Below are 25,785 nucleotides of genomic sequence, written 5' to 3'. Positions count from 1 at the left end.
CTCCTCCTGTCTCTGTGCGTGTGTCCAACCCTCAAAACTGTTTAATAACATCCTATTTATATGGCCCAAGAGTCCTCGTCAAACCAATTACCCGAAATAAAAATATTTCCCAAAATTACGTGCAGGCGCCCGAGCGGTAGAAAAGAGCCGCCCGGGCGCCTGAGCTCTGCCTCGAGGGTTTTTCTTCAAACGGGAGTGCTCGCGGGCGGTAGAAAAGTGTCGCCCGAGCACCTGAGCTCTGCCTCGAGAGTTTTTCTTCAAACGGGAGTGCGCGCGGGCGGTAGAAAAGTGCCGCCCGAGCGCCTTGTCTTTTTCCAGAAATACAAAGTCCTTCTCTTGCTTTCCTCACGGCCGCATGCGTGCAACGCCTTCTCACTATAAATCAGCATTTCCTAGTGATTTTCTGCAGTACAAATAAATAAACCAGAGGAGTGACTACAAACACAATAAAACAAAAAAACAGAACAAGAATGGTAAGGAACAGACACAACGTAACCGAAACGAATGCAAAACAAACACAAAACATGCAAAATAACGCACAAAAACGACTCCTATCAACCTCCCCAAACTAACCTTTTGCTCGCCCTCGAGCAAAATAGGTGACAATTCTAACATGCAGAAACAACAAAAAGATGACACAAGTAGGTAAAATCAACCTTCTCAAGCCTCAAAACTTTTTCCAACAGAAACCAATCCAATCATATCAACATGCTGACCTTTTAAAACAAATTTTTTTTTTTTAACAATAACTAGCAAACCTTGCAAACTTAAGAATCTCACAACTCCGTTTTTGGAATAATCTACTCCGAATTCAATTCACACATTCTAAGATCATAAAGACTTTTTCAGTTATACTGGGATCAATATTTAGAAACATTCAATGATACACACACTCACGACTGGTATAACTCAACGAAAAATAGTGTGTGCGTGTTTTGGTCAAGAATCCACATTCATTAACTGTGTCTATCAACAGTCCATTAGCAAAATTCCTACAACTCCTCTCCACTAGTATATTGGGCAACTGTAACTCGGTCAATAGGTCTTATTCGGCTTATAATGCCAGGCTAGGTTAATGGCTCCAAATGAAGGACAAGAATTCAAAGATGAAGTAAATGATGATCATTCTCTACAGTCTACTCCTTTTGACTCACAAATTCGCATCTCTTCTCATTCATTGATTTCCAAATTTTTCTTTTCTTTCACTTGCCTTCTGCCAACATTCTTTTCTTTCTTTATTTTCCACCACTTTTTTTTTTCTTTCTTTTGTACTGAACACAACCAACACACCATTCCAATCTCAATTTTTCATTCGGAGCATAAACAAAAATAAACTACATTCAATTTACTCCCCACAAGGTAGGAATGAGTGTTTAAGCTATGGGTAGAAGTTATAGGATATTGAACAAAGTCGAATGGGGGTTTACCACACGTTTTCACGCATGCCATTCGTTTTCTATTAAGCTCAAATTAGGCACTAGGGACACATTAAGTCAAGGGTGGTTTGAAAGGCACAAACATAATTCAGAAAGAATTGCCTATATCACTCCTAAATCACAGTATACCCGTATTGCGCCTCAAGGGATGTTTGAACTTGTTCTAGACAAATTTCAATTCACAGTTAATTCATACAAATCTCAATCAGTGCAGAACAGAGAATCATCAGTAGTAAGCGATGATTACACCAAAACAAGCTTCAGATTATGCACCTCTCGTGCTCATATAAACGTGAAGGCTCAACTGGGCATCTAAGGATAGTTCACAAAAAATTTTAAGCCCAAAGATCAAACAAATTGCCTCAATCATATCCAAGTTTGTATGTTTCAACTTCAGATTCAAGTATACCTCACAGAGTGTTTAGAGATCTATTCATCGACTTGGTTGTACTAGTTCAAAACTATTTGTCAAGCAAAGAAGATGATCATGGATTCAAAACTAAAAAAAAATTATTATTATTTTTTTTTATCATTGGCTTTTTGGTTTCATTCACAACACTTGCAACAACAGTACAAATGACTCGAACGAACAAAAAACATGAAAAAAGAATGAAAACACAAAAGACACAACCTCCCCAAACTAAATACGAGCATTGTCCCCAATGCTACTTGACACCACCAAATCTAAAAACACAAAAAGAAACATAAAAACAAAAAAACAAAAAAACAAAAAAACACTAATCACTCCCCTGGTCTGAATCAGAATCCTCCTTATCGAGGTCTTCGGGCAGATCCCGAAGCGGCGGAGCATATTGGAATGGGAAAGGCGGAGGATACGGCGATGGAACTGGATAAGCTGCAGGGTCCATCCCAGCATTTGCGAGCAGCCCTCGCATCATGGCATTGGTAGATTCGTTGTGGGCTGCATTCACCTCCTGACATTTATCCATATGTTGCACCCAGGCAGAAATTTCTCTCAGTGTCTCATTCGTGGTGCGTCGAGAAGGGGGTGGCTTAAGCACATTCCTCGATGATTGACCGGATCCAGAACGTGCCCGACCATCAGATGTAAACTCCCTGAGTCGGAACGACTTTTTCGCCCTCAAAATAGTGTCATCCACCTCCTGCGTTGGGTGCAACCATTCTTCGTCATCCCTGGTTGGGACACCAGCTCGCACACAAAGTGCAGAAACAATGGTCGGAAAGAATATCGCAATGTTGGAAGTGCGAATGAACGTGTACAACTCTCGGTTGATAATCCGTCCGACATTGAGCGGTCATTGCTTGTGCAGGGCATACAGCAGAACCGCCGTGCTCATCACCACCTCATTGGTGTGGGATACCGGCATTAATCTGTGAGTCAGAAAAGCATACCACAAGGCCGGTTCCAACCGCAAATATTTTTTTTTAAAAGACACAAATTTCACTGAGTCTTTCCAAACGTTTCCATCATAGCACAGAACATTAGTAATTTCATTATAATCCGGGTTAGCCTTAAATGCTTGAAATTGGCTATCATCTACATCCGGAGTTTCCAAAAAATCATTAATAGCGGCAGGAGTGAAAGAAACCATCTTACCCCGCACGAAAACCGTGCTATCTGTACTCTCGACGGCATTGGCTTAGAGCTCTCGTACCAAGGGGACAATTGCCGCTAGAGGTTGTCGGCAAAATTTGGTCCATCCTCGAGCCACGATGCCAAGGGAGGCGGTGCGTTCGTCGGAGAGATTGAATCCCCTCTCTGCAATTGGATTCCTATTAGATTTGGCCGCCTCATACCTCGCCTTAGCTTCTTCCGAGATGAATTTCCCATCTATGATGTTGGATGGGGTAGCCCTAGAAGTGGCAATCTTTTCTTTCTTTGGCGCCATGGTGTACGAAACTTGAAGAATCAATTGATGGACCTGTGAATTGGAGAGAACAAAGAGAAGTATGGAGTGAGAGAGAGAGACGGCGAGAGAGATTAGGGTTAGGAAGAGGAATTAGAAAGGGAATTGTAAAAGAATGAAAGGGGGATCGGGTTTTATTTTTTTCTGAGTCTGCGCGATGCGCCCGAGCGGTAGAAAACAGCCGCTCGGGCCACCCTTTTTTTTAAAACACTGGACAGAAGGGATGCGCCTGGGCGGCAAAAAATAGCCGCTCGGGCGCACCCCCTTTTTTTGAAAAAAACATGAAAACAGAAGGGATGCGCCCGGGCGGCAAAAAACGACCGTCCTAGCGCATCCAAATTTTTTTTTTTTAAAACTAAAACTAAAACGAACAAAAACAAAATTAAATAAAAGAGAAAGTAGAATGTAGTTCTCAATTTAAAGTCGAGAGCTTGACTTTTCTTCCTCCTCAAACTAGTCTTGGTCAGTCAATGTGGTGATGACCGGCATGTAATCAATGTCACCCCCCACATAGTGCTTAAGCCTTTGAGCATTGACTGTAAAAGACTCGTTTCTGGCATCTTTGATCGCAATGGCCCCCGATGGATACACTGTGGTGATTTTATAGGGGCCTGACCACCTATACTTCAGTTTCCCGGGAAACAGCCTCAACCGGGAGTTGAATAGCAAGACAACATCTCCTTCCTTGAATTCCCGCTGACGAATGCGCCTATCATGTATTCTCTTGGTTCGTTCCTTGTACGAAACCGCCATATCATATGCACTGTCGCGGAATTCCTCCAGTTGATTAAGCTCCAACAATCTCTTTTCACCTGCAGCAGCAAATTCAAAGTTTAGGGTCTTAGTAGCCCAATATGCTCTATGTTCTAACTCAACAGGTAAATGGCATGCCTTTCCAAATAACAGTCTATAAGGGGAAATGCCTATAGGTGTTTTAAACGCGGTCCTATAGGCCCATAAGACATCATCAAGTCGAAGTGTCCAATCTTTCCGATTAGTACTCACACTTTTCTCCAAAATCTGTTTGATTTCTCGATTGGACACTTCCACTTGGCCACTGGTCTGGGGATGATATGGGGTAGAGACTTTATGCTTGACACCATATTTTTTTAAGAGTTTGTCAAAAAGTTTATTGCAAAAGTGGGTGCCATCATCACTAATGATTGCACGGGGTGTACCAAACCGATTAAAAATATTTTTCTTCAAAAATTTCAGTACAACCTGTGCATCATTTGTCGCATAAGCTTCAGCCTCTACCCATTTTGAAACATAATCGACTGCGACCAGAATGTATTTTTTTGTCATAGAAATTGGAAATGGTCTCATGAAGTCGATTCCCCATACATCAAATATCTCACACTCAATGATATTATTTAAAGGCATTTCATTTCGGTTTGAGATATTACCTGTCCGTTGACATCTATCACAAGATAATACAAACAAGCGCGCATCCTTAAAGAGATTGGACCAATAGAACCCACATTCAAGTACCTTTGCTGCTGTTTTGACTGGCCCAGCATGGCCACCTACCTCACGATCATGACAATGACTGAGGATGCTTTGAATTTCTCCTTCCGCCACATATCTTCGGATCATTGAGTCAGCACATATTTTAAACAAAAACGGTTCCTCCCAAAAATAATGCTTGGCATCTGATAAATTTTTTTTCTTCTGATGGAAATACAAATTATGTGGGAGTGTGCTTGTGACTAGATAATTCGCAAAATTAGCATACCATGGTGAACTTTCTATGGCAAAAAGTTTTTCATCAGGGAACCAATCATCTATGTCATCTATCTCATTTGTTGCACCATCAGCAATGCATTCTAATCTAGATAGATGATCAGCTACTACATTTTCAACACCTTTCTTATCCCTGATCTCTAAATCAAATTCTTGCAAAAGTAAGATCCACCTAATCAGTCTAGGTTTCGCATCTTTCTTTGCTAACAAGTGCTTAATAGCAGAGTGATCTGTGTATACTGTGATTTTTGAGAGTACAAGGTATGAATGAAATTTATCCAGTGCAAATACTACAGCTAACAACTCTTTTTCAGTGGTGGCATAATTTAGTTGAGCTTCATTAAGAGTCTTGCTAGCGTAGTAAATAGTTTTGAATACCTTGTCTATTCGTTGGCCAAGCACTGCGCCAACAGCAGAGTCACTTACATCGCACATGAATTCAAATAGAAGATCCCAGTTCGGTGATGTAAGTATTGGTGCAGTTACCAGTCTTTCTCTCAACACTTCAAAGGCCTGCAAACAATTTGAATCAAAGTCAAAAGGGACATCTTTCATTAGCAAAGAAGAAAGAGGTTTGGAAATTTTTGAAAAATCCTTAATAAACCGCCGATAGAAGCCGGCATGGCCCAGAAAACTTCTGAATCCCTTGACTGTCGTAGGTGGAGGCAAATTTTGAATAACGTGCACCTTGGCTTTGTCCACCTCGATCCCCTGGTCAAAAATTTGGTGACCCAATACTATACCTTCTGTCACCATGAAATGACAGTTCTCCCAGTTCAGTACCAAATTTGTCTCCTCGCATCTCATTAAAACAGAATTCAAGTTATGCAGACATGCATCAAAAGATTTACCGAAAATAGAGAAATCATCCATGAAAATTTCTAAAAAAATTTCGACCATATCATAAAAAATGGCAGTCATGCACCTCTGAAAAGTAGCAGGAGCGTTACATAACCCGAAAGACATACGTCTATAGGCAAACGTACCATATGGGTAAGTGAAAGTCGTTTTATCCTGGTCTTTAGGTACAATCGCTATTTGATTGTATCCCGAATACCCATCTAAAAAACAGTAAAACTCATACCCAGCCAGTCTCTCAAGCATTTGATCAATGAAGGGGAGGGGAAAATGATCCTTACGGATTGCGTCATTTAGTTTTCTATAGTCTATGCACACACGCCAACCTGTAACTGTCCTAGTGGGTATCAGTTCATTTTTCTCATTCTGTATGACAGTAATTCCCCCTTCTTTGGTACACACTGCACCGGACTCACCCATGGACTATCAGATATAGGATAAATGATACCTGCATCCAGAAGTTTGATCGTTTCAGCTTTTACAACTTCCTACATTTTTGGATTCAATCTCCTTTGTGGTTGGACCAATGAGTTTATGTTATCTTCCATTAAAATCTTGTGCATGCATAAGGATGGATTGATTCCTTTGATATCCGTCACTTTCCAGGCAAACACACTCTTGTGTTTCTTGAGCACCTCCATTAGTCTGGCCTCCATCTCACCTGTCAAAAAGGAAGATATTATAACAGGTAACTTATCATTCTCACCTAAAAACATGTATTTGAGATGGACAGGTAATGGTTTCAATTCCACAGTAGGTGGTTCCTCAAGGCTTGGTTTCTGGAGAACTAAATCCTTCCGGTCACCAAGGTCTTCAAGTCTAAGCTTTCCACCTCTTCTCCATGATTGGTTGTCATTCAAATATGCGGTCATCTCTTCAATTCCATTAGACATGTCAAAACGGGCTGGCGGGGCGGGCCAGCCCAAAACCCGCCAAAGCCCGCCACCAGGCGGGGCGGGGCGGGCCAGCCCGCCATATTGGCGGGCCACCAAATTGCCAGCCCAACCCAACCCGCTTTGGGCTGCGGGTTAGGCGGGCCAGCCCAATCTCTTTTTTTTTTTTTGGAAAAAATGCTAAACATCAAAAATGAAAATAAAATACACGTTAATCAAATAGTTCCAAAACATACTTAAAATCACTAAAATAAGAAATTAATAAAGCATGCAACTTAATTCATAAGGCATAACAGTAAAATGGTTGAATAAAACATGAAGAAATTAAACAAATACTACAAAGTTAATCCCTATTAAAATTCATTCAATCTCCATCTTCTACAGTAGCTCCCTCCATGGCTTCTTCATCAATAAATTCATCATTGTTGGATCCTTCCCGAGATAAAGTTGTTTTGATATTTGCACCATCCTCATCGTCTACATATAAAAGGCACACAGCCAATATATCAAATTAAGAACAGTTATATATCTTATTATTATAAAGAAAAATTACCATCAGCATAACCACGCAACCAGTTACGCGTGCAAATAAGAGCTTGCACTTTTTCAGGAAGGATACGACTTCTATACTTTGTGAGCACATGAGCACCAATGGAAAATGTTGACTCTGATGCAACAGTAGTAATGGGGATAGCCAAAACATCACATGCCATCAATGAAAGTGATGGGTATCGATGCTTATGATTCTTCCAATGCTCCAAAACATCTAAATTTTGATAGTATACAAATTCAAGCTTTGGCTCCTCCAAATATAAATCTAATTCAGATTTTCCTGCACTTCTAATGGTTTGACTCTCATATGCCATGATTTCCTACATAATTGAGCTATGTTAAAACAATATATATATATATATAAACTAAAGAATGAATATACTTAACAGAAAAGAAATAAATAATTTTAATACTTACATCATAGATTCTTTTGCCCTTATTTTTAATTCCTTCCCCACTTTGAGTAGGTGCAAGTGTAATAGAAGATGATCGTGGTTGTGAAGAACTTGTCTGATTGGTGTTAGAATACTGCTCAAAAAGCTTATACAACTTTCCCTTCACAATTAATATCTTCTCTTGGCATTTGGCAGGATCATCATCAATCTTCGAATAAAAAAACTCCAACATAGAAAGCTTTATTCGTGGATCAAGAATAGCCCCAAATGCAAGCACCACACTATATTGAGTCCAATACTTATCAAACTTGGCTTTCATCCTTTTACACATATCACTTATCACCTCATCTTCATTTAACAAGTTCTCATTCAACAAAACTTCAATCTTCCAAATTTGCATGAAGTACAGATTTGATGTAGGATAAGAAGAACCAGAGATCAAATTGGTAGTATCATAAAATGGCTCAAGAAATTCACATATTTTTTCTCCTCTTTTCCACTCTTCAATTGTAGGACAATATTTATAATTATTATCATTCAATTGAAGAGAAACAAAAGCCTTTTTATGTTTGATGGCACTATCCAACATCAAATATGTTGAATTCCAACGAGTAGGCACATCCAATCTAAAGCCAATACCACTGTCAATACTACCAACCGCTCTCACACATTCTCCAAATTTTCTCATCCTACTCTCCGAGCCTTTCACATACTTGACAGATTCTCTAATTTTATTCAAAGCTACACTAGCTACTTTGAGACCTTCTTGGACAATGAGATTCAATATATGAGCAGAACAACGAACATGAAAAAATTCACCTCCACACAACAAGCTATCATGCAAAGAGAGTCGTTCTTTCAAAATGCCTTGCATATTATCATTACTTGATGCATTATCCAATGTCAAAGAAAAAACTTTTTTCTCAATCCTCCATTCCTTCAAAAATTCAAACAATTTTGCTGCCAATTCGAATCCCGAATGCGGAGGAGGCATATGAGCGAAACTTAGTATTTTACTATTCAATTTCCAATCATCATCAACAAAGTGGGCACTCAAGCAAATGTAACCCTCACCAGTGCATGCAGTCCACACATCTGAAGTTAAACAAATTCTATTTTTGATGTTAGCCAAAGTTTCCCTTAGTTTCTCTTTTTCTCTCATGTAGATTCTTGTAATGTCGGAAACAAGAGTATTTCTAGACATACAAAACACATCAGGGTTTATATACTTAACCCAAGCTCTAATACCATCATACTCGATAAAAGAAAATGGCAAATCATGCTTGATAACGGCAGTGGCTAATAACTGACGTGAAATTTTTTGATCTATTTTTTTAGACCTCATGTTCCCATCATGATCAATAATCATTTGTCCAATATCATGAAATTTTACCATTTTGCAATTTTGAAGATGCCGTCTCAATGTAGAAGTCCCGTATTGTTTTCCCCCACATTTATACTCTTTCTTGCATGCCTTACATTCGGCTCTTTGTATACCATCTTGACCAATCTCTTTCTTGATAAAATAATTCCAAACATCAGAAAATTCTTTGGGATTTTTTAATTTAGCTTCCTCCTGACAATGCTTGATGCTTCCAATTTCTTCACTCTCATCTAAGCTAATACTTTGGTTCACAGTAGAATCCATAATCTGCAAACATAAACATGCACAAATATCTTCAATCTCAAAGACAATTTCACGTGAATCAAAATAATATAGCTGAAACAAATAAACCAAAACATCTAGATATTAATTAATACGATAAAAATTCAATGTTAAACACTTAAACTAAATTTAAAAAACTCAGTGCAGTTTTGGGTTTGCATTCAAACACAACAAACGTTAAAAATAGTCTTCAAAAATCCAATTTTTCCAAAAAATTTATATCCTTTTTATTAATGAAGTTCACTATTTACAAATATATAAATTTCTAAGTTCTAACACAAAATCCTAGAAACAACCTGCAAGTCACCCCGCAACCACCGTGAACTCCATTAATAAAAAGGATATAAATTTTTTGAAATCATCGGTATCATAGATGAAATGAAAGGGATCTTTTGATTAAATTCATGTCCAGGTATTGTTTTCCTTCGTTCTTCAATTTTATACTTGGAAATCTATTGATATCTCGGTCCGTTATTGGGAAAAAAGATCGAGATGTTTTTCGGACGTTTTTTTTGGGTATTTTTTTTACCGTTTCCTTATAATTATCTCAAGATCACAAAAAACAAATAATATGTTTTACAAATTATTTGTTTCAAGAAAATAGAAACACATATTTTACCAGATATATTCACGAATCACGCCTTGGGTAGTTGGGTTGTTGAGCAACAACGATCAAGTGGCAAAGTTGTTGATCTGCGGCGAGTCGGTGACACCCTTCATCCGGCGACCGAGAAGAAAATCCGACCAAATCTTAAAGAACAGTGACAATCGAGAGAAAGAAATAAGGAAGAAAAAAGAACAGAGAGAGAGGCAGACCAGATACGGCGTATACTAGTGTTCCTACTTTCTATTTCCAAAATAAACTAAAACATAAAATAATAAACCTTACTTTGGCGGGCTAACCCGCCCCGTCTAGGCCCGCCCCGCTACAGCCCGTGACCCAAACGGGCTCAGCCCGTTTGGCCCGCCTCCAAACGGGTTGGCATTTTACCAACCCAACCCGCCAAATTATCATGGCGGGGCGGGCCGGCCCGGCGGGCTTGACCCAATTTGACAAGTCTAAATTCCATCACTGAGAACGTCCACTTGCTCAGAGATAAGTGCAGCTTCTAATGGTTCCTGAAAAGTATCCTGCACATAATCAAATAACAGTGAGTCCACTACATCCAGTTGAAAATATTCTTCATTATTCTGAGAAAATTTTAAAGCATTAAAAACGTCAAACGAAATTTTCTCTTCTCCCACTCTTAACAGCAACTCCCTCTTCTGGACATCTATTAATGCCTTTCCTGTCGCCAGGAAGGGTCTACCCAATATGAGTGGCATGTGTTAGAACCTAATTGGGGGGGGGGGGGGGGATTTAGGTTCTATTGACAACTTTAGCAATTTAAAGCGATTATGCAAATACGCAAGCGGAAGACTTAAAAAAATCAAAAATAAATGCGGTAAATAAATGCGTAAAAGAAATAAAGCGATAAATGAGATAGGATATGTTTATGGAAGTTCGACGATAAATCGTCTACGTCTCCCCTTCTTGGTTAAGATCGATTAACCAAGGATCCACTAGCACTTCAACGTCTTGGCCTTGATGGCTCCAAGGATAGCCGTAAAACTTGACACGATCACCGCGCCGATACAACTCGATACTCTTAGCCTTAAGGGCTCCAAGGATAGCCTCAACACAAACACTTGGCTTCACACTCAAGTGCTTACAATGATAGCACTACACACTTGGCTTCACACTCAAGTGTTTACAACAATAGCACAACCAACTCACAAACTATTTTTACTAACACTCTCAAATATATCACACAAACACTTTGATAGTGAGAAATTGCTTGCAAAGGAGAGAAGAGATGAGTTGGGATGTCTCCAAATAAACTTGGATGGACTCTATTTATATTTTACAAAGATTTGAATCTGATTTGAGTGCTTGGAGCGTGTGTTAAGAAGTCAAGGAGTGACAAAAAGTGTTCGGCGCCGCTGCCTACTTTTTCCTAGCACTGAGCGGATTTTGTGGAAAAATTATATCTTCCAATCTAACCGTTGGATTGATCTGAAATTTGAACTGAAGCTTTAAAACATCTAAATCTTTATTCAGAACTGTAAAGATTTGATTTTAACGATTCAAACATTTCCAGTAATTTTCGGACGTCACTTCATCAAGTTTTCGAACTTGTTCTGTGCAACAAATTTCAAAAATTCATATCTCCATATCCATCCGTTGGATTGATCTGAATTTTGGACAGAGGTTGTAAAACATACTAAATTTGCATCTGATTGGTGGAGATTTGATTTGGATCTCTCAACCAATCCCAGTTAATTTCTGAAGTTGAATCTTCATCATTTGCTTTATGTTCTGCAGAAATAGGTACTGTGCAACCTTTGTGGAAAAATCATAACTTCATATCTAGCCGTTGGATTGATATGAAATTTTGATAGACGTTTTAACACATCCTTATATTGATTTTGATCGGTGGAGATTTGATTTGGATGTCTCAAGCACGTCCAGTAATTTTCAGAAGTTGATTTTTCATCCTTCACTTCAAGTTCTGCAGAAATAGGTACTGCACAACTTTTGTGAAAAAAATCATAACTTCATATCTAGCCGTTGGATTGCTCTCAAAGTTGGACAGCACATGTAAAACTTTCTCATCACAATTATGACCGGTAAAGATCGGATTTCAATGCCTAGAAAATTCCCAGTAATTTTCGGAAGTTGCTGCTCCATACTTTGGCTTCTTCTTGTCTTTTTCTTCATATCTCTTAACAATGTTTCATCCATTCAATGAGCAATACAAGAATTTATAAATACATGTATAGCTTCAAAATAGCTTCCAAGAATTTAATCATCAATAAATCTAATCTGTAAAATCTCACTTTAAATGGTTAGTAACAATTAACCGAGTTTTGTAATCATCAAAACATAATATTATGAGACTTGTTAATGCATTAAAAATATTAATCTCATAACACGAGATTTGTATGCTTTTAAGGCGTAACAGCATGTCCAAATCCTCTTCCATATATAACACCACGAAGTCCACGGGGAAGATGAATTTGTCCACTTTTACAAGCACGTCCTCGATTATCCCCCGTGGATATTTGATGGACCTGTCTGCCAGTTGTAACGACATTCTGGTGGACTTTGGTTCTCCCAAGCTCAATTTCCTGAACACAGAGTAAGGCATTAGATTTATACTAGCACCCAAATCACATAAAGCTTTATGAAATTGAATATCATTAATCACACAAGGGATAGAGAAACTCCCTGGATCTTTTTGCTTTAATGGGATTTTATTTTACACCAGTGCTGAGAAATTCTCAGTCAGACTAATCATTGCATGCTCCTTCAATTTCATCTTGTTGGAGAGGATCTCTTTCAAGAACTTTGCATAACTTGGCATTTGCATCAGTGCATCGGCAAAGGAAATATTAATATTCAATTTCTTGAATACTTCTAGGAATTTTCCAAACTGAGAATCTAGTTTTGCCTTCTTCAGGGCTGCAGGAAAAGGTGGTGGCACAACAATTTTTGCTTGTGAAGTGGGTGAAAGTGTTGGGATAGATGACTTACCTGCAATTCTTGTTGATGTAGCCAATTCTGGCTCTTTCTCGACCTGTGGTGCATGCTCTACTGTCTTCCCACTCCTCAGTTCAATTGCTTTTACCTGCTCCTTCGGATTCTTCTCCGTGTCACCCGGCAAGGTACCCTGATCTCTGCTGGAAATTGTTTTGGCCAATTGCCCTATCTGATTCTCCAGATTCTTTATCGAAGCATCTTGATTCTGCATCCGGGTTTCAGTAGATGATATGAATTGCTGCATCATCTGCTCTAAACTCGATTTCCCTTCTTGAGGCTGTCTGCCGTAGTTCTGATTCCCATATGGCTTATTGTTCTGTCCACTCCACGAGAAATTTGGATGTTGTCTCCACCCTGGATTATAGGAGTTCGAGAATGGGTCATTCCTTGGGCGATTTTGATTCCCCATGTGACTTGCCATAACTCCCTCTGGTTGAGAAAATGTTTGACAGTCTTTCGTGAAATGTTCTGCACCACATTTTTCACACCATACTTCTTGAACTCGCATCACAGAGTTTCCTATACTCAGTTCCTCAATTCTCTTGTTCATGACTTCAAGTTGAGCGGCCACTGATGTGAATGCATCAACCTGATGAATCCCATTAGATTTCCGGGCTGCACTCCTTTCAGATAAAGGGTGATAGCTACTAGATGCCATTTCCTCAATTAATTCATAACCATCCTCTGACGATTTTCGCAGTAAATTTCCACCTGCAGCTGCATCTAACATGGTATGATTAGAGTGAGAAAGATCATAATAAAAAGTTTGTACTACAAGACCGTCTGGTAATTGGTGGTGTGGACATCTCCTTAGTAGATCTTTGTAGCGCTCCCATGCTTCATAAAATGTTTCCTGTTCTCCTTGGAAAAAAGTTGTGATGTCAGTTCTTAGTTTCATTAACTTAGATGGTGGAAAGTATTTGGTGAGGAAATATTTCGCCAGATCATCCCAAGTCATGATGGAACCTGCAGGTAAATTTGTCAGCCATGCTTTCGCCTTATCTCGTAGTGAAAAAGGGAATAAACGCAAACGAATAGCATCATCAGAAACTCCCTGTATCTTGAATGTATCACAAATTTCCAGAAAATTTGTGAGGTGCACATAGGGTTCATCAATGACAGTCCCGCCAAATTTAAGTGTGTTCTGAATCATTTGAAGAATAGCAGGTTTTATCTCAAAGTGATTTGCCGCTACAGTTGGCCTGATGATGCTTGGTCTAGAACTTTCGATGTTTGGTAAGGCGAGATCCATCATGGATCTGTAAACTGGTTGTTCTTGTTCTTCTTCCATTTCTTCTTGTTGTTGCCTTCTTCTTCTTCTGTGAAAAGTTCTCTCGATTTCTGGATCAAAAGACACTAGTTCTTCAGATGAGTATCGCATGCACTACAAGAGAATCCTGCAGTTCACAGATGGAAAAGAGTGATTAAAATTGTAATAGAGAAAAACCAAATAAAACAAATTAAAATCTCAATAGTCCCCGGCAACGGCGCCAAAAACTTGATCGACGGAATACTAACACTTAAATTTGCTCTAAAAATCTCTCAATTCCAGTCAAAATAATCGCAAGTGCACGATTCAAGTTATAATAAGATGTACTGAGTACGAGTATCGTCCTCAGGGACCAAACAATAATAATTTGTTTCTTTGATTTTTAACTACACAAAGTATCGAAAATTTGATTTTGGATTCTATCTAACATTTAACACTAAGAACTCAATGTAAATAATTTTAAATTTCACAATCACGAAACCAATTTGCACCACTAAAAGAAATAACAATTTGAAAGTATTTTGTTGGAATTTCGGTTCACCTTCCCCCTAATTGAACTGGACGATTGGAACTTAATTAATGCGCATAAGTTTGACAGAAATCCCTGTAACATTGACACTCTCTCTCGAGGTTATGCCAAACTAATCAAATCAGTGAAACAATTAAATCTCTCTAATTATTTATCACGACCGATTGCTTTGCGTTCTATGAATTCTACAGCTTTCAACCTGGTGGTCTATGACTATCAACATGTACTAAATACCATATCTCTATGCATATTTTAAGTTCATGGATTCTATCATTCGTCCTAATTATGAACCTATCTCTCGACATCAATTCACAATTTACGAATCTATGTTAAGGGTAGCTAATCATCAACATAGAGAAAAACATATGATAAAATCAATTATAAACATAAATCAAATCTCAATACGTCCGGTGATTCAATCACACTACAGTGTTTCGGGGTTCGGATCCCCTTGATTCCAACAAAATATAAGTTTAGCTACTGAACGTCATTACAAAATTCAATCTAAAAACAATGCTTAACATAAAAATTCAGAAAAGATGAAGAGAAAAACTTCCAACGAAGATGAGAAATCTTCAATATTCAGAGCCGCCTCCTCCTGTCTCTGTGCGTGTGTCCAACCCTCAAAACTGTTTAATAACATCCTATTTATATGGCCCAAGAGTCCTCGTCAAACCAATTACCCGAAATAAAAATATTTCCCAAAATTACGTGCAGGCGCCCGAGCGGTAGAAAAGAGCCGCCCGGGCGCCTGAGCTCTGCCTCGAGGGTTTTTCTTCAAACGGGAGTGCGCGCGGGCGGTAGAAAAGTGCCGCCCGAGCGCCTTGTCTTTTTCCAGAAATACAAAGTCCTTCTCTTGCTTTCCTCACGGCCGTATGCGTGCAACGCCTTCTCACTATAAATCAGCATTTCCTAGTGATTTTCTGCAGTACAAATAAATAAACCAGAGAAGTGACTACAAACACAATAAAACAGAACAAGAATGGTAAGGAACAGACACAACGTAACCGAAACGAATGCAAAACAAACACAAAACATGCAAAATAACGCACAAAAACAACTTCTATCAGTAATTAAGTGTCTAAACATGTTGAGATAGTTAAAACATGATCAGAGAATCTTAATTTGGGTTTATTTGAGTAGGAAATGGAATTCAGAATGTCCGAAAATGGTCCGGAAGGTTCCAAGGACCAGAATGGTTCGGAAGGTCCGAACATGAGAGGTAGGATGATCGGTGGTTCCGAAGTGATTGGAAGAAGCGATGTAGTTCGAAAATAGAGGGTGAGTTCGAAAGCTCCGAACTAGAGTTCGGAAAGTCCAAACAGTGTCGGCAGCAGTGAGTTGTCCGATCAGGGACACGCATTCAACAATGAGGGATCGGAAGGACGATCGAACGGTTCGATCTCCGTCTATAAATAGAGACGAGATTTCTCATAGTTAATGCATGTTTTAGGTGTGGGTTTCGAGCCAGTGTCTGATTCTTAGTGTTTTAGTTGTCTTTTCGAGGGCCGGACATTAGCGAGGTGCTACAGGACTTGTAGATGAGCCGTGCTTGGGTCAGGGTCTTCGACATCAGCGGGTTGACAACAGAGGCATGTATAAGTCTGGACCCCTAATTAGTAGTTATTGGGAGTAGCTATTAGTCTAGTTAAGGATTTTTAGACAAGTATTGGTGATATGGTGTTGTCTTGACTTGTAGGATTCGATTGTAGACAGTTGTTCTGTTAGGGCAGTAGTAGTGAGGTATGTAAGCACTGACTGAGATAGTGAGCGAGTATGCATGTTTATGTGTTGCATTACTATATGCATGAGATGCATGATATTACTGTTCATGGTTTATATTGAGCATTAGCATATCACGTTGAGCCTGTATATTCTTTCAAAAGATAGCATGTTGTTTCTAGGGCCGCTCAGCCCTAGGGTTTTTTTGTACGATCGGGTACCGTGTGACACCCACTGTATCGACGGAGCAGCGTGTTTGATTTTACCCAGGAAGGTGATATATAGTCCAAGATCAGGTTTCATTATGTGTGGCACACACTGTATCTTCTGAGCAGCGTGCGCCAGTGTTTTAAAAGGCGGCGCCTAGGACCTCTTAGGCGCTAAGCGGTTGCCCACGACTCGATTAGACTGTAGAATCTTCTGGGAGTTATTACATTAATTAGTCGTCTAGATCGCCTAGACGCCTCAAAATCCGCCTAAATTAACATATATATAACTTTTTTATTTTTTATTTTACTTTTTTTAAAAAAAAGCCGATGAAGACGAGAAATATGTCATGTATTTCAAGTTTGAATTCGATAAAGATGAATTATTGGATATATATTAAGATGAACAAGAATAATTAGATATTTAGATTAAAAAAACACCACTTAGGCGGTGAATTCGATAAAGAGAAATTATTGGAAAAATATTAAGATGGATTCGGACTAGAATAATAAGATATTTAGCCTAAAAAAAACCGCCTAGGACCCTCCTAGGCCGCCGCCAAAGCGTCTAGAAGCTAGGCGGTGGGTGGTCGCCCGCCTACCGCCCACCGCCCACCGCCCACCGCTTTTTACATCATTGACGTGTGCATACTGGAGGCGCCCGTGTTCTGAGCATGATGTTCCAGATCTTGATCCCAGTGTACCAGAGCATTCATTATTTCATGTTGCATGCATTAAATATATTGACTTGTGTAATCGTACTTTTGCGCTATGAGTGTTAGCGCTCACGTCCCTATTTTTATCTTGGACATCCCATTCGATGGGATATGTTTGCAGGTGGATCAGGATCGAGTTCAGTAGTTGATCAGTGATAAGATCTTTGTAGCAAGAAATTACCAAGGGTTTTCAGTTTTAGACTTTGTTTCAGTATCTATTCGATTGGATTGTATTGATTAGAACATCTCCAACCTCCAACAAATTGGCGTAAAAGCCATTTTGGTGCAGGGTTCATTGCTCCAATGGGGGCGCTATCTTTTGCGCCAAGATAGCGCCCCACCCTCCTCTGCACCAAATTTGGCGCAAGGAGACTCCCTGCGCCAAGTTTGGTACTGCAAACATTTCTTAATATTTTTTTAAATTTTTTAATTATTATAAATAATTGATAAATGATATAATTTATTTAAAAGTTAAATGTACAAATATATATTACATAAATTTATTTAATAGTATTTTATGTATTCAATTTATTTATAAATTTTAATGATTTGTGTATTAATTGTATTATATAACAGCTAATTAATATAAAATAATTAAATTAACAATTTAAATATTATAATAATTGTATGTATTCATGATATATTATGTTTATATTATATTAATAATAATCATTAAATTTATAAATATATATTAATTACTGATAAAAATAATATATGTAAAATAAAAAAATGTTCCGAGAATATTCTTTTTGGTGTAAAATTTGAAGTAAATGGGTTGAAGATGAAAGTTGTGTTTGGTGCAAAACTTACACTATTTTAGTGCAAAAACTTGCACTAAAATAGATTTTTGGGTTGGAGATGGCCTTAGGTTCTAGTGATTTACCGGTTGTATTCTATCGGGTTGTTGAGATGATTTAAGTTTTTCGCAGTTTCTCTGATTATCATTGTTTAAGTTTTAATTTCACGTATAAGATTTTTTTAGTAGGTGATTCCGATGCGGATCACTACACAACAACACATCATCGATGACTTAGTCCTGTCTTGGAGTTTAAACTAAGGCCTTTTATTATTATTTTCTCTCTTATTATGCTAATAAGAGTAACATATAAATAAAAGGGAAGTAACATTTATGGTTCATTAACTTGTTTTATTTTGGGTTTTGATTAACTGAGTTTGTCATGTTTCTTCAAAGTAATCATGTGATATCAAAAATTGTTGATGAACTCCAAAAAATATTGATGTGACACTTGAAATTGCTGATGTGTTTATCTCGACGTAATCAATTGAACCAAAATAGCTGAAAATTGAAAGTTCGCTCAACAAAATCAAAATTTGACAAATTAATAAACTAAACTCATAATTAGATAAGTTAATCGAACAAAAAATGATTTTACTGAATATTCTAAATTCGTAGGATCTATTTCTATAAAAAGATAATAAATTATTAACAGCAGTTAGCAGTATCACATATTTCAGATCAATTTATTTTTATTATTATTATTATTATTATTATTATTATTATTATTATTATTATTATATATATATATATATTTCAAAACAGTTTTTTTTTTTCCAAATCATGGTAATAATTATGCAATTTTATCTACTATGTTTCTATAATAATTAATCACAGTTGAAGAATCGTCTTTATTTATACATATATATATTGTTACATTTGTTAGTTTATTGTAATAATATTTATAATTGTGTTTAGTCAGGCACAAAATTGTAATATAAAGTTTGGGCTAACTCCATTTTCAAATAATTAGCTAAAAAACTCTGCGTTAAAAATTATAGTTACACGCACTTGAAATGCAATTTGTCATACTTTTTGAATTTTATATTTTTTCAAATGACAAAAATACCCTCAAGTCTATTAGTATATTACTTATTAGTGGGTTTTTTCTTAGACCTTGGTCCAACTATTTAAATGTGATTTTTGAATTTTATTATTTTAATTTTTTTTATATTTTATGAAGTTGGAAAATACCGTTATTTGAAATAGTTAATTCACGGACTTGCTGACCAAACATGTGTTTTTATTATGTTGTACTTTTTAAAAATAAATAATACAAAGCATTAATAATATTATTGGTAATAAAAAAAAAGTAACATTCAACAGAAAAATAATAAAAAATAGTGGTGATATTTGAATACAAAATAAGGGTGTCTAAAAATCAAATTATTCATGTTAAACGAATTTATAAAAAAATATATATATAATTAAGGAAATTCTAAACTTTTATGATTTTTTAAAATAAATTAATATTTGAGTTAAATATTGATCTTTAATGTATCTAATTGCATTTTGCCGGATTATTCGAATATAATTTGATTTTACATTATTAAAATTTCTATCTAAAATCATTGTATAATTATACTTAAAGATTTCTCTCCATAAACTTCTAATATAGTAATTAAATAAAAAACATTATGATGAAAATGTATTAATTTATAATGAATAAAAATTCAACTATAATTTAATATATTTATCATGTCGACTGAAAATGTTAATTTTCAAATCAATTTTCATTTCAACTATGTATTTTTTTCCAAAGTTTATTAGATGAATTTAAAATTTCATTTTGAAAATACTAACTTTATCTTATTATTATATTATATTATATTATACATATATATTAATTTATTCAAATATAATAGAAAATTCGGGTCGTAAAATCAAAACAAATTTAAAATGATTTATTAATATAAATTATATGATTGAGAAAATTGATTTAAAAATAATAATATTTTGTATATCATCTTGAATAATAACAACATGTGATTAATTTTGAATCATTTGAGATAAAAAAAAAATGGATTTTTTTACTCATGTATGTATAATTTAAAGTTAACTGAATAGTTATTTCATTTTGCTAATGTTATTAATTCCATGTTAGACGTTTTATTATTATTATAATTTATTTAATATTTTTTACACTATTAATTCTAAAATAATTACTTTATTTCGTATTATTAATTCTTATATTCATTTTAATATTAATATTTTTATTTAGTTTATTATTATAACCAATCATATTATTAATGTTTTTTATTGTGAATTTTAAAAATTACAAAATAATAAAAATAACATGTTTGGTTAGCAAGTCGGTGAATTCACTATTTCAAATAGAAAAACTTAATCACAAATAATATTATTAAAAATTTGAGGGTGTTTATGTCATTATAGCTAATAAAAAATGAAAAAAAACAAGACACGTTGCATTTCAAGCGCGTGCAACAACAATTGTTAACGTAAGGGCTTTTTAGCTAATAATTTGAAAAGTAAAGACTTGATAACTAATTATTTTTTATACGGGGTTTTATGCTATATAGGTATTTCACAAGGGGGTGGAATGCTATTAGCGCTATAAAGTTGTACTATGTTATTTTTTTGAGGGGGCCAGTTGCCTCGGGGTGCCTGCCTGCCTGGTACCCTCCCCCTCCATTTTTAATTATTGATAAAAAATTTTGGATAAAAATATATATAAAAAAAATTTCCGTTAACCTTTTTGTATTTTATTTATTATTTTATTCCCAAATCAGCAAATCCCTTATCATTTTTTTTATATTTCACATTCTCATCTTATTTCTTTGCGTTTTCTATGTTAATTTACATAAGTTCAAAAAAAAAAAAAAATGCTTCTACCTCTCTACTTCTTCTCACGGCTTCTTCTCACGCAGAAAAGTAAAACAACTTGTATGATACCACTTCAGCTATATATATATATATATATATATACAAATTTGATATTGTGAGCATCCATGATATGCACTTATGTGTGGACCGCTGACGTGACATCATTTACATCCAATAAGTGAACGCCACATCAGCAGATGCACACATAAGTGCACATGATAGGTGCTCACAATATAAAAATTTTATATATATATATATATATATATATATATACTTACCTTAAACTCCTAGTAATCTCAATATTTTACACAATATGCTCAAATAATATATCAATTAATCTTATAGTTTCAAATAATATTATGCACTCTCGTTATAATTTAGCTAAGAAGACAATGGGCAACACGAATGATCCTTAATCGGTTGTGCTAGGAAATGAACTAGCTAGGGTATATATGTGTGTTGAATGCATGTAAATGTTCAAAGTGTTATAAACCTTTAATACTCGTACGTTTGCGTCCTTAATTAAATACTTGAGATTTTTGCACGTTAAATTCAAGAAAAAGTGGCTGATAGTACACTATTATTCGCGCACAGAAAGAATGGTTTTTTTACCTGACATTAAATGTTCATCGGCTCCTTACTATATAAATATATACTTGTTGCATATTCATAATGTTGTGTGATAAGTGGCTGCAGTTTGCTAAAAATATACTCCAATGGCTTCTGAAATTTTGCACTTGGAAGAACAAGTATATAAGACAGACTGTAAGTGTTTATCCTTTAATTTAGCTTCATATATATATATATATAGGTTTAGTTGTTCTTTAGCAAATAAGTTTGGCTTCAACTCTGTTTGTATTTCAAATATAATATGATCAGCTAACTCTTCTTTCAGAAGGGTGACTACTTTGTTGGTGCAATAATATTTATCTGTCCAATGCTTGTTGCATATTATTACTCGTTTGTTCATCAGCTATACGTGTTCTTCGACGTCTCGCCAACGCTAGCTCATGCATCGTCTAAATTCTTGATCATGGCGATTCTTTGACTTGATAGACAGTTAAATATTACCATATATATCTTCGGGTAATTTAATTTGGAAAAAAATTACCATTTCGATCATGTATATTTGCAATTCTGCGGTTTTGTTCTCTATTATATTGTTATGTACGGTAACCTTAGTCTGTTATCTTTGTTTGCTTGTTTTTTTTTTAATTACAATTTTTTTTTCTGAGACATGACACTGATACGTATGATATACCATTCTTGTAAGAAAATTACCGAGATGATTTTTCGGCTCCTTTATTATTAGGACATTATTATATTATTATTTTCAATGATTGAAATGATAGTTTTTTTCGCTTCTTTAAAAAATTCTAATATTGTCTGGAATTTGACAGGACGAATAAAATTAGAATATGTTTAGATTCCTTCCAGATTTTAGCTATTTCATTTGTGTACAAAATCAATAATTGAAATCTCATTGTTTGGATCAGTTCGATCGACGTATTATTAATAATATGAACAGTGAACGCTTTTGTATATTTCACCAAGATGGTTATTGTGTTTCTATTCTAGCTAGTACTATTGATCTATGGTAGACATATGTACTTATTGATTGTAATTAAAAAATAGAAATAGAAAATCTTTTTTTCCAACGAGAAAGCAAGTTAAGAAATAGAAATAAGGAACTAATTAGTACAAAAACACTTTTTTCCCCCTTTAAATCTTAAACTAAGTACATAGACACTTTTGAACGGACCATATATTGATTATTGAGTAGTACAAGAAATAAAAACTAAATAACCAGATGTGCCAAGTACATTTTACTATAACTGGCAAATCTATGCAAAAGTACTGTACGTTACTACAAAGGCATTAAATTTTTTTGAAAATATTGGTAATTTCGTTGGGTTCGAATAAACTTTTTTTTTTTGTCATAATAAAACTTAGTAAAATCCTGCAGATAAAAAAGTTTCCTTGATCTTATGCCTGCAGTTTTGGTTCGGATATTCTATAAAATAAATTGGTGGAATATTTGTTAGAGTTGACTTAGGTTTTGCTGGGACAAATTAAATGAAAACACACAGACATGCAGATTGCAACATGATATATAACCACAAAAACTAGCCTAAGGATTAGGAGTGATCATGTGTCCTAAATGGTTAGGAGTCGACTGTGTCGCCGCCGCGGTATACATAGAATTCGGTTTATTCTTGAATGTCAATTTTGTTTCCATAACAATATTTCTAATCTAAAAATTTACGTATATTTCAATGTTTTTTTATATGCATGCTTGTTTCACCCTTAAAATCAAATCTTACAAAATAAAATGAAGTACCATTGTCATTTGTCAATTAATGTTATTTCATAATTTGTTCCTAATAAACCTGATGAAAGGCGGAGCTTTGACTCCTACAAGTGTGGAAGAATCCATAGCTCCAAGATTGTCAAATGCCAATGTAAAAGTAATATAAATAATGTATATGTATGCGCAGTGAATTATATGGGAGCCTCGACCCCAATCTTTTTACTTTATTTATTATTCAAATCCATTATATATATCAATGAATATGTAAGTGCTAGTATCTAAAAAATAAGGAATTCAAAATCTATGATTCCCAACATAGTATAGATTCAAACTTTTCTTACATGCAATATATACTACTTCTCCAGTAATTCCAGTAGTTGATCTTACTGATCCTGATGCCAAGTCCCAAATAGTTGAAGCCAGTCAAAAAATTGGGTTCTTTAAAGTTATCAACCATGGAATTTCCATGGAGTTTATGAATGAACTTGAAGATGAAGCTGTCAAGTTTTTCCAACTACCACTTGAAGAAAAGGAGAAATCTGCGGGGGCCGCGAATCCATTTGGTTATAGTAACAAGAGAATTGGGTGCAACAGTGATATGGGTTGGGTTGAGTATCTTCTCTTTTCCACAAACCCCGAAATCATCTCACACGATGCCGGAGCCGCTCTACCGACGACAATCTCGGAAAGTTTAAGGTATGTCATGAAAAACTGGTCAGTCTATTCCAATATCATTAGATCATGTGAGTCTCTCACATTTTTATGAAAGTTGATACATGTGCTGATATTCAAATGCTAACATTTGACCACATAGCATAGAATAATCCGGAAAACGGATAGATGAATGTGCATAAATCTTATTCAACATTATGTTGCAAATGTAAAAAATGCATGTCAAAAATAATATATAATATATATAACATATGATTTGATGTAGGCAGCTTATGATTGAGTACGTTTCATCGGTCAGAAAATTGGGTTGCGAGATTCTTGAAATGATGGCAGAGGGTCTTCAAATCAAGCCCAATACCACTCTGAGCAAACTGATAAAAGACCAGAGAAGCGATTCTTGTTTTAGGATAAATTACTATCCACCATTCCCCCAACACAAAGCTGCATTGGGTTGTAGTAATTTGATCGGGTTCGGAGAGCACACAGACCCGCAATTAATCTCCATCGCAAGATCAAACCACGTCGCGGGCCTACAAATCTGTCTGAACAACGTGACTTGGGTCCCAGTCCCGCCCGATCCCACCGCATTTTGCATCAACATAGGTGACGCTTTGCAGGTACGCAGTACACTCAACCAAATCTTTAGTTGTTACACATGTTGCGTGTGTATAGGTAAAATTACAAAAATAGCCTTGTAAGTCGGTCTGTTTTGGGTCGAATGAATTTATAATATAATGTCCTGCATGTTGATTGATTTGGTGCAGGTGATGACAAACGACAGGCTTAGGAGCGTAAAACATAGAGTGTTGGCTAGTCGACCGGGGTCGAGGGTGTCGATGATCTTCTTCGGAGGGCCTCCTTTGAGTCAAATAATCACACCATTAACTTCATTGATGCAAAAATACGAGGAAAGCTTGTACAAAGAATTCTCATGGCGTGAATACAAGACGTCAATTTACAAGACAAGACTTAGCGATAACAGACTTTTCTTTTTCCAAAAATCTGCTATATAATTAATCTGGTGTAGCTGTTAACGTAAGACCATCTTGCCGTAATATCGAGAATCATATTTGACTAGAACAAACTACGAGAGTCGTTGAGTAGTGTTTGAGATTGCTTTTGAAAAAAAATAGTGTTTGAGATTGTTTTTTTTTTAAAAAAAAAAAACTTGAGTTTTTCTCGTTTTTTGAAAGAGTCTTAAACACTATCGTAATATAGTTAATCCATCGTCCCGATTACATTGTCTTGTTTTGTTTTTCACACGAAAAAATTATTGGAAAATCAAATTTTTATATTAACTTTTTATTTTATCCTTATTTAATATATTAAAAAATAATTGCACAATTTTCAAGGTGTAGTTAATAGAGGTATATTAGTAAAAAAGTGTAAAAAAATATTACTAAATATGGTATATGACTATATATTTGAGATAAAAAAAACGTGAACATTATAATTGGGACGGAGGGAGTATATGGAAATCGAATCTAAGAAGTAAATGTATGCATCCTTTTAACATTTAATTAGTATCTACATAAAATGAATATACAAATTTTAATGTTTTTTTTTTGCTTTATATCAAAATTTAATAACATTTTTGTTAAACCAAGATTTTATTAATTCCAATTTCCACATTTTATAAAAATAATTAACCCGTGCATATTTTCTACGCTCCTGTTAAAAATGAATAGAATATGAATAATATTA

General features: G+C 35.7%; 2 protein-coding genes and 1 non-coding gene across 3 annotated transcripts; 2 read left to right on the top strand and 1 right to left on the bottom strand.

Moving 5' to 3' along the window:
* Positions 1–12,423: 12,423 nt before the first annotated feature.
* Positions 12,424–14,306, bottom strand: LOC140860849 (uncharacterized). Its single transcript, XM_073263853.1, has 2 exons — positions 12,741–14,306; positions 12,424–12,603 (listed from the first exon to the last, which is right to left on the bottom strand). Exons 1-2 carry the CDS (start codon positions 14,304–14,306, stop codon positions 12,424–12,426), a joined length of 1,746 nt encoding a protein of 581 aa, XP_073119954.1.
* LOC140869934 (small nucleolar RNA R71) lies at positions 13,804–13,910 on the top strand. Its single transcript, XR_012146922.1, has one exon. It is a non-coding gene; the product is annotated as a small nucleolar RNA R71 (small nucleolar RNA).
* A 1,654-nt stretch (positions 14,307–15,960) lies between the features above and the next one.
* Positions 15,961–25,094, top strand: LOC140860848 (gibberellin 2-beta-dioxygenase-like). Its single transcript, XM_073263852.1, has 4 exons — positions 15,961–16,036; positions 23,775–24,105; positions 24,347–24,698; positions 24,846–25,094. The coding sequence occupies exons 1-4, from the start codon at positions 15,961–15,963 to the stop codon at positions 25,092–25,094; spliced, it is 1,008 nt and encodes a 335-aa protein (XP_073119953.1).
* Positions 25,095–25,785: the final 691 nt, after the last annotated feature.

The sequence above is a fragment of the Henckelia pumila genome, chromosome 4, assembly GCF_033568475.1.
Source record: "Henckelia pumila isolate YLH828 chromosome 4, ASM3356847v2, whole genome shotgun sequence".
Classification (NCBI taxonomy): Eukaryota; Viridiplantae; Streptophyta; class Magnoliopsida; order Lamiales; family Gesneriaceae; genus Henckelia; species Henckelia pumila.
This window is presented reverse-complemented; position numbering and strand designations above follow the sequence as displayed.

Bases quoted from the DNA above. Each gene is read 5' to 3' on its own strand.
- LOC140860849 (XM_073263853.1), bottom strand. From the start codon at position 14,306: ATGGAAGAAGAACAAGAACAACCAGTTTACAGATCCATGATGGATCTC. The intron at 12,604-12,740 runs GTGTAAAATAAA...CTCTGTGTTCAG, and splicing joins CTGAGAATTTCTCAGCACTG to GAAATTGAGCTTGGGAGAAC.
- LOC140860848 (XM_073263852.1), top strand. From the start codon at position 15,961: ATGGAATTCAGAATGTCCGAAAATGGTCCGGAAGGTTCCAAGGACCAG. The intron at 16,037-23,774 runs GTAGGATGATCG...CTACTTCTCCAG, and splicing joins GGAAGGTCCGAACATGAGAG to TAATTCCAGTAGTTGATCTT. The intron at 24,106-24,346 runs GTATGTCATGAA...GATTTGATGTAG, and splicing joins ACAATCTCGGAAAGTTTAAG to GCAGCTTATGATTGAGTACG.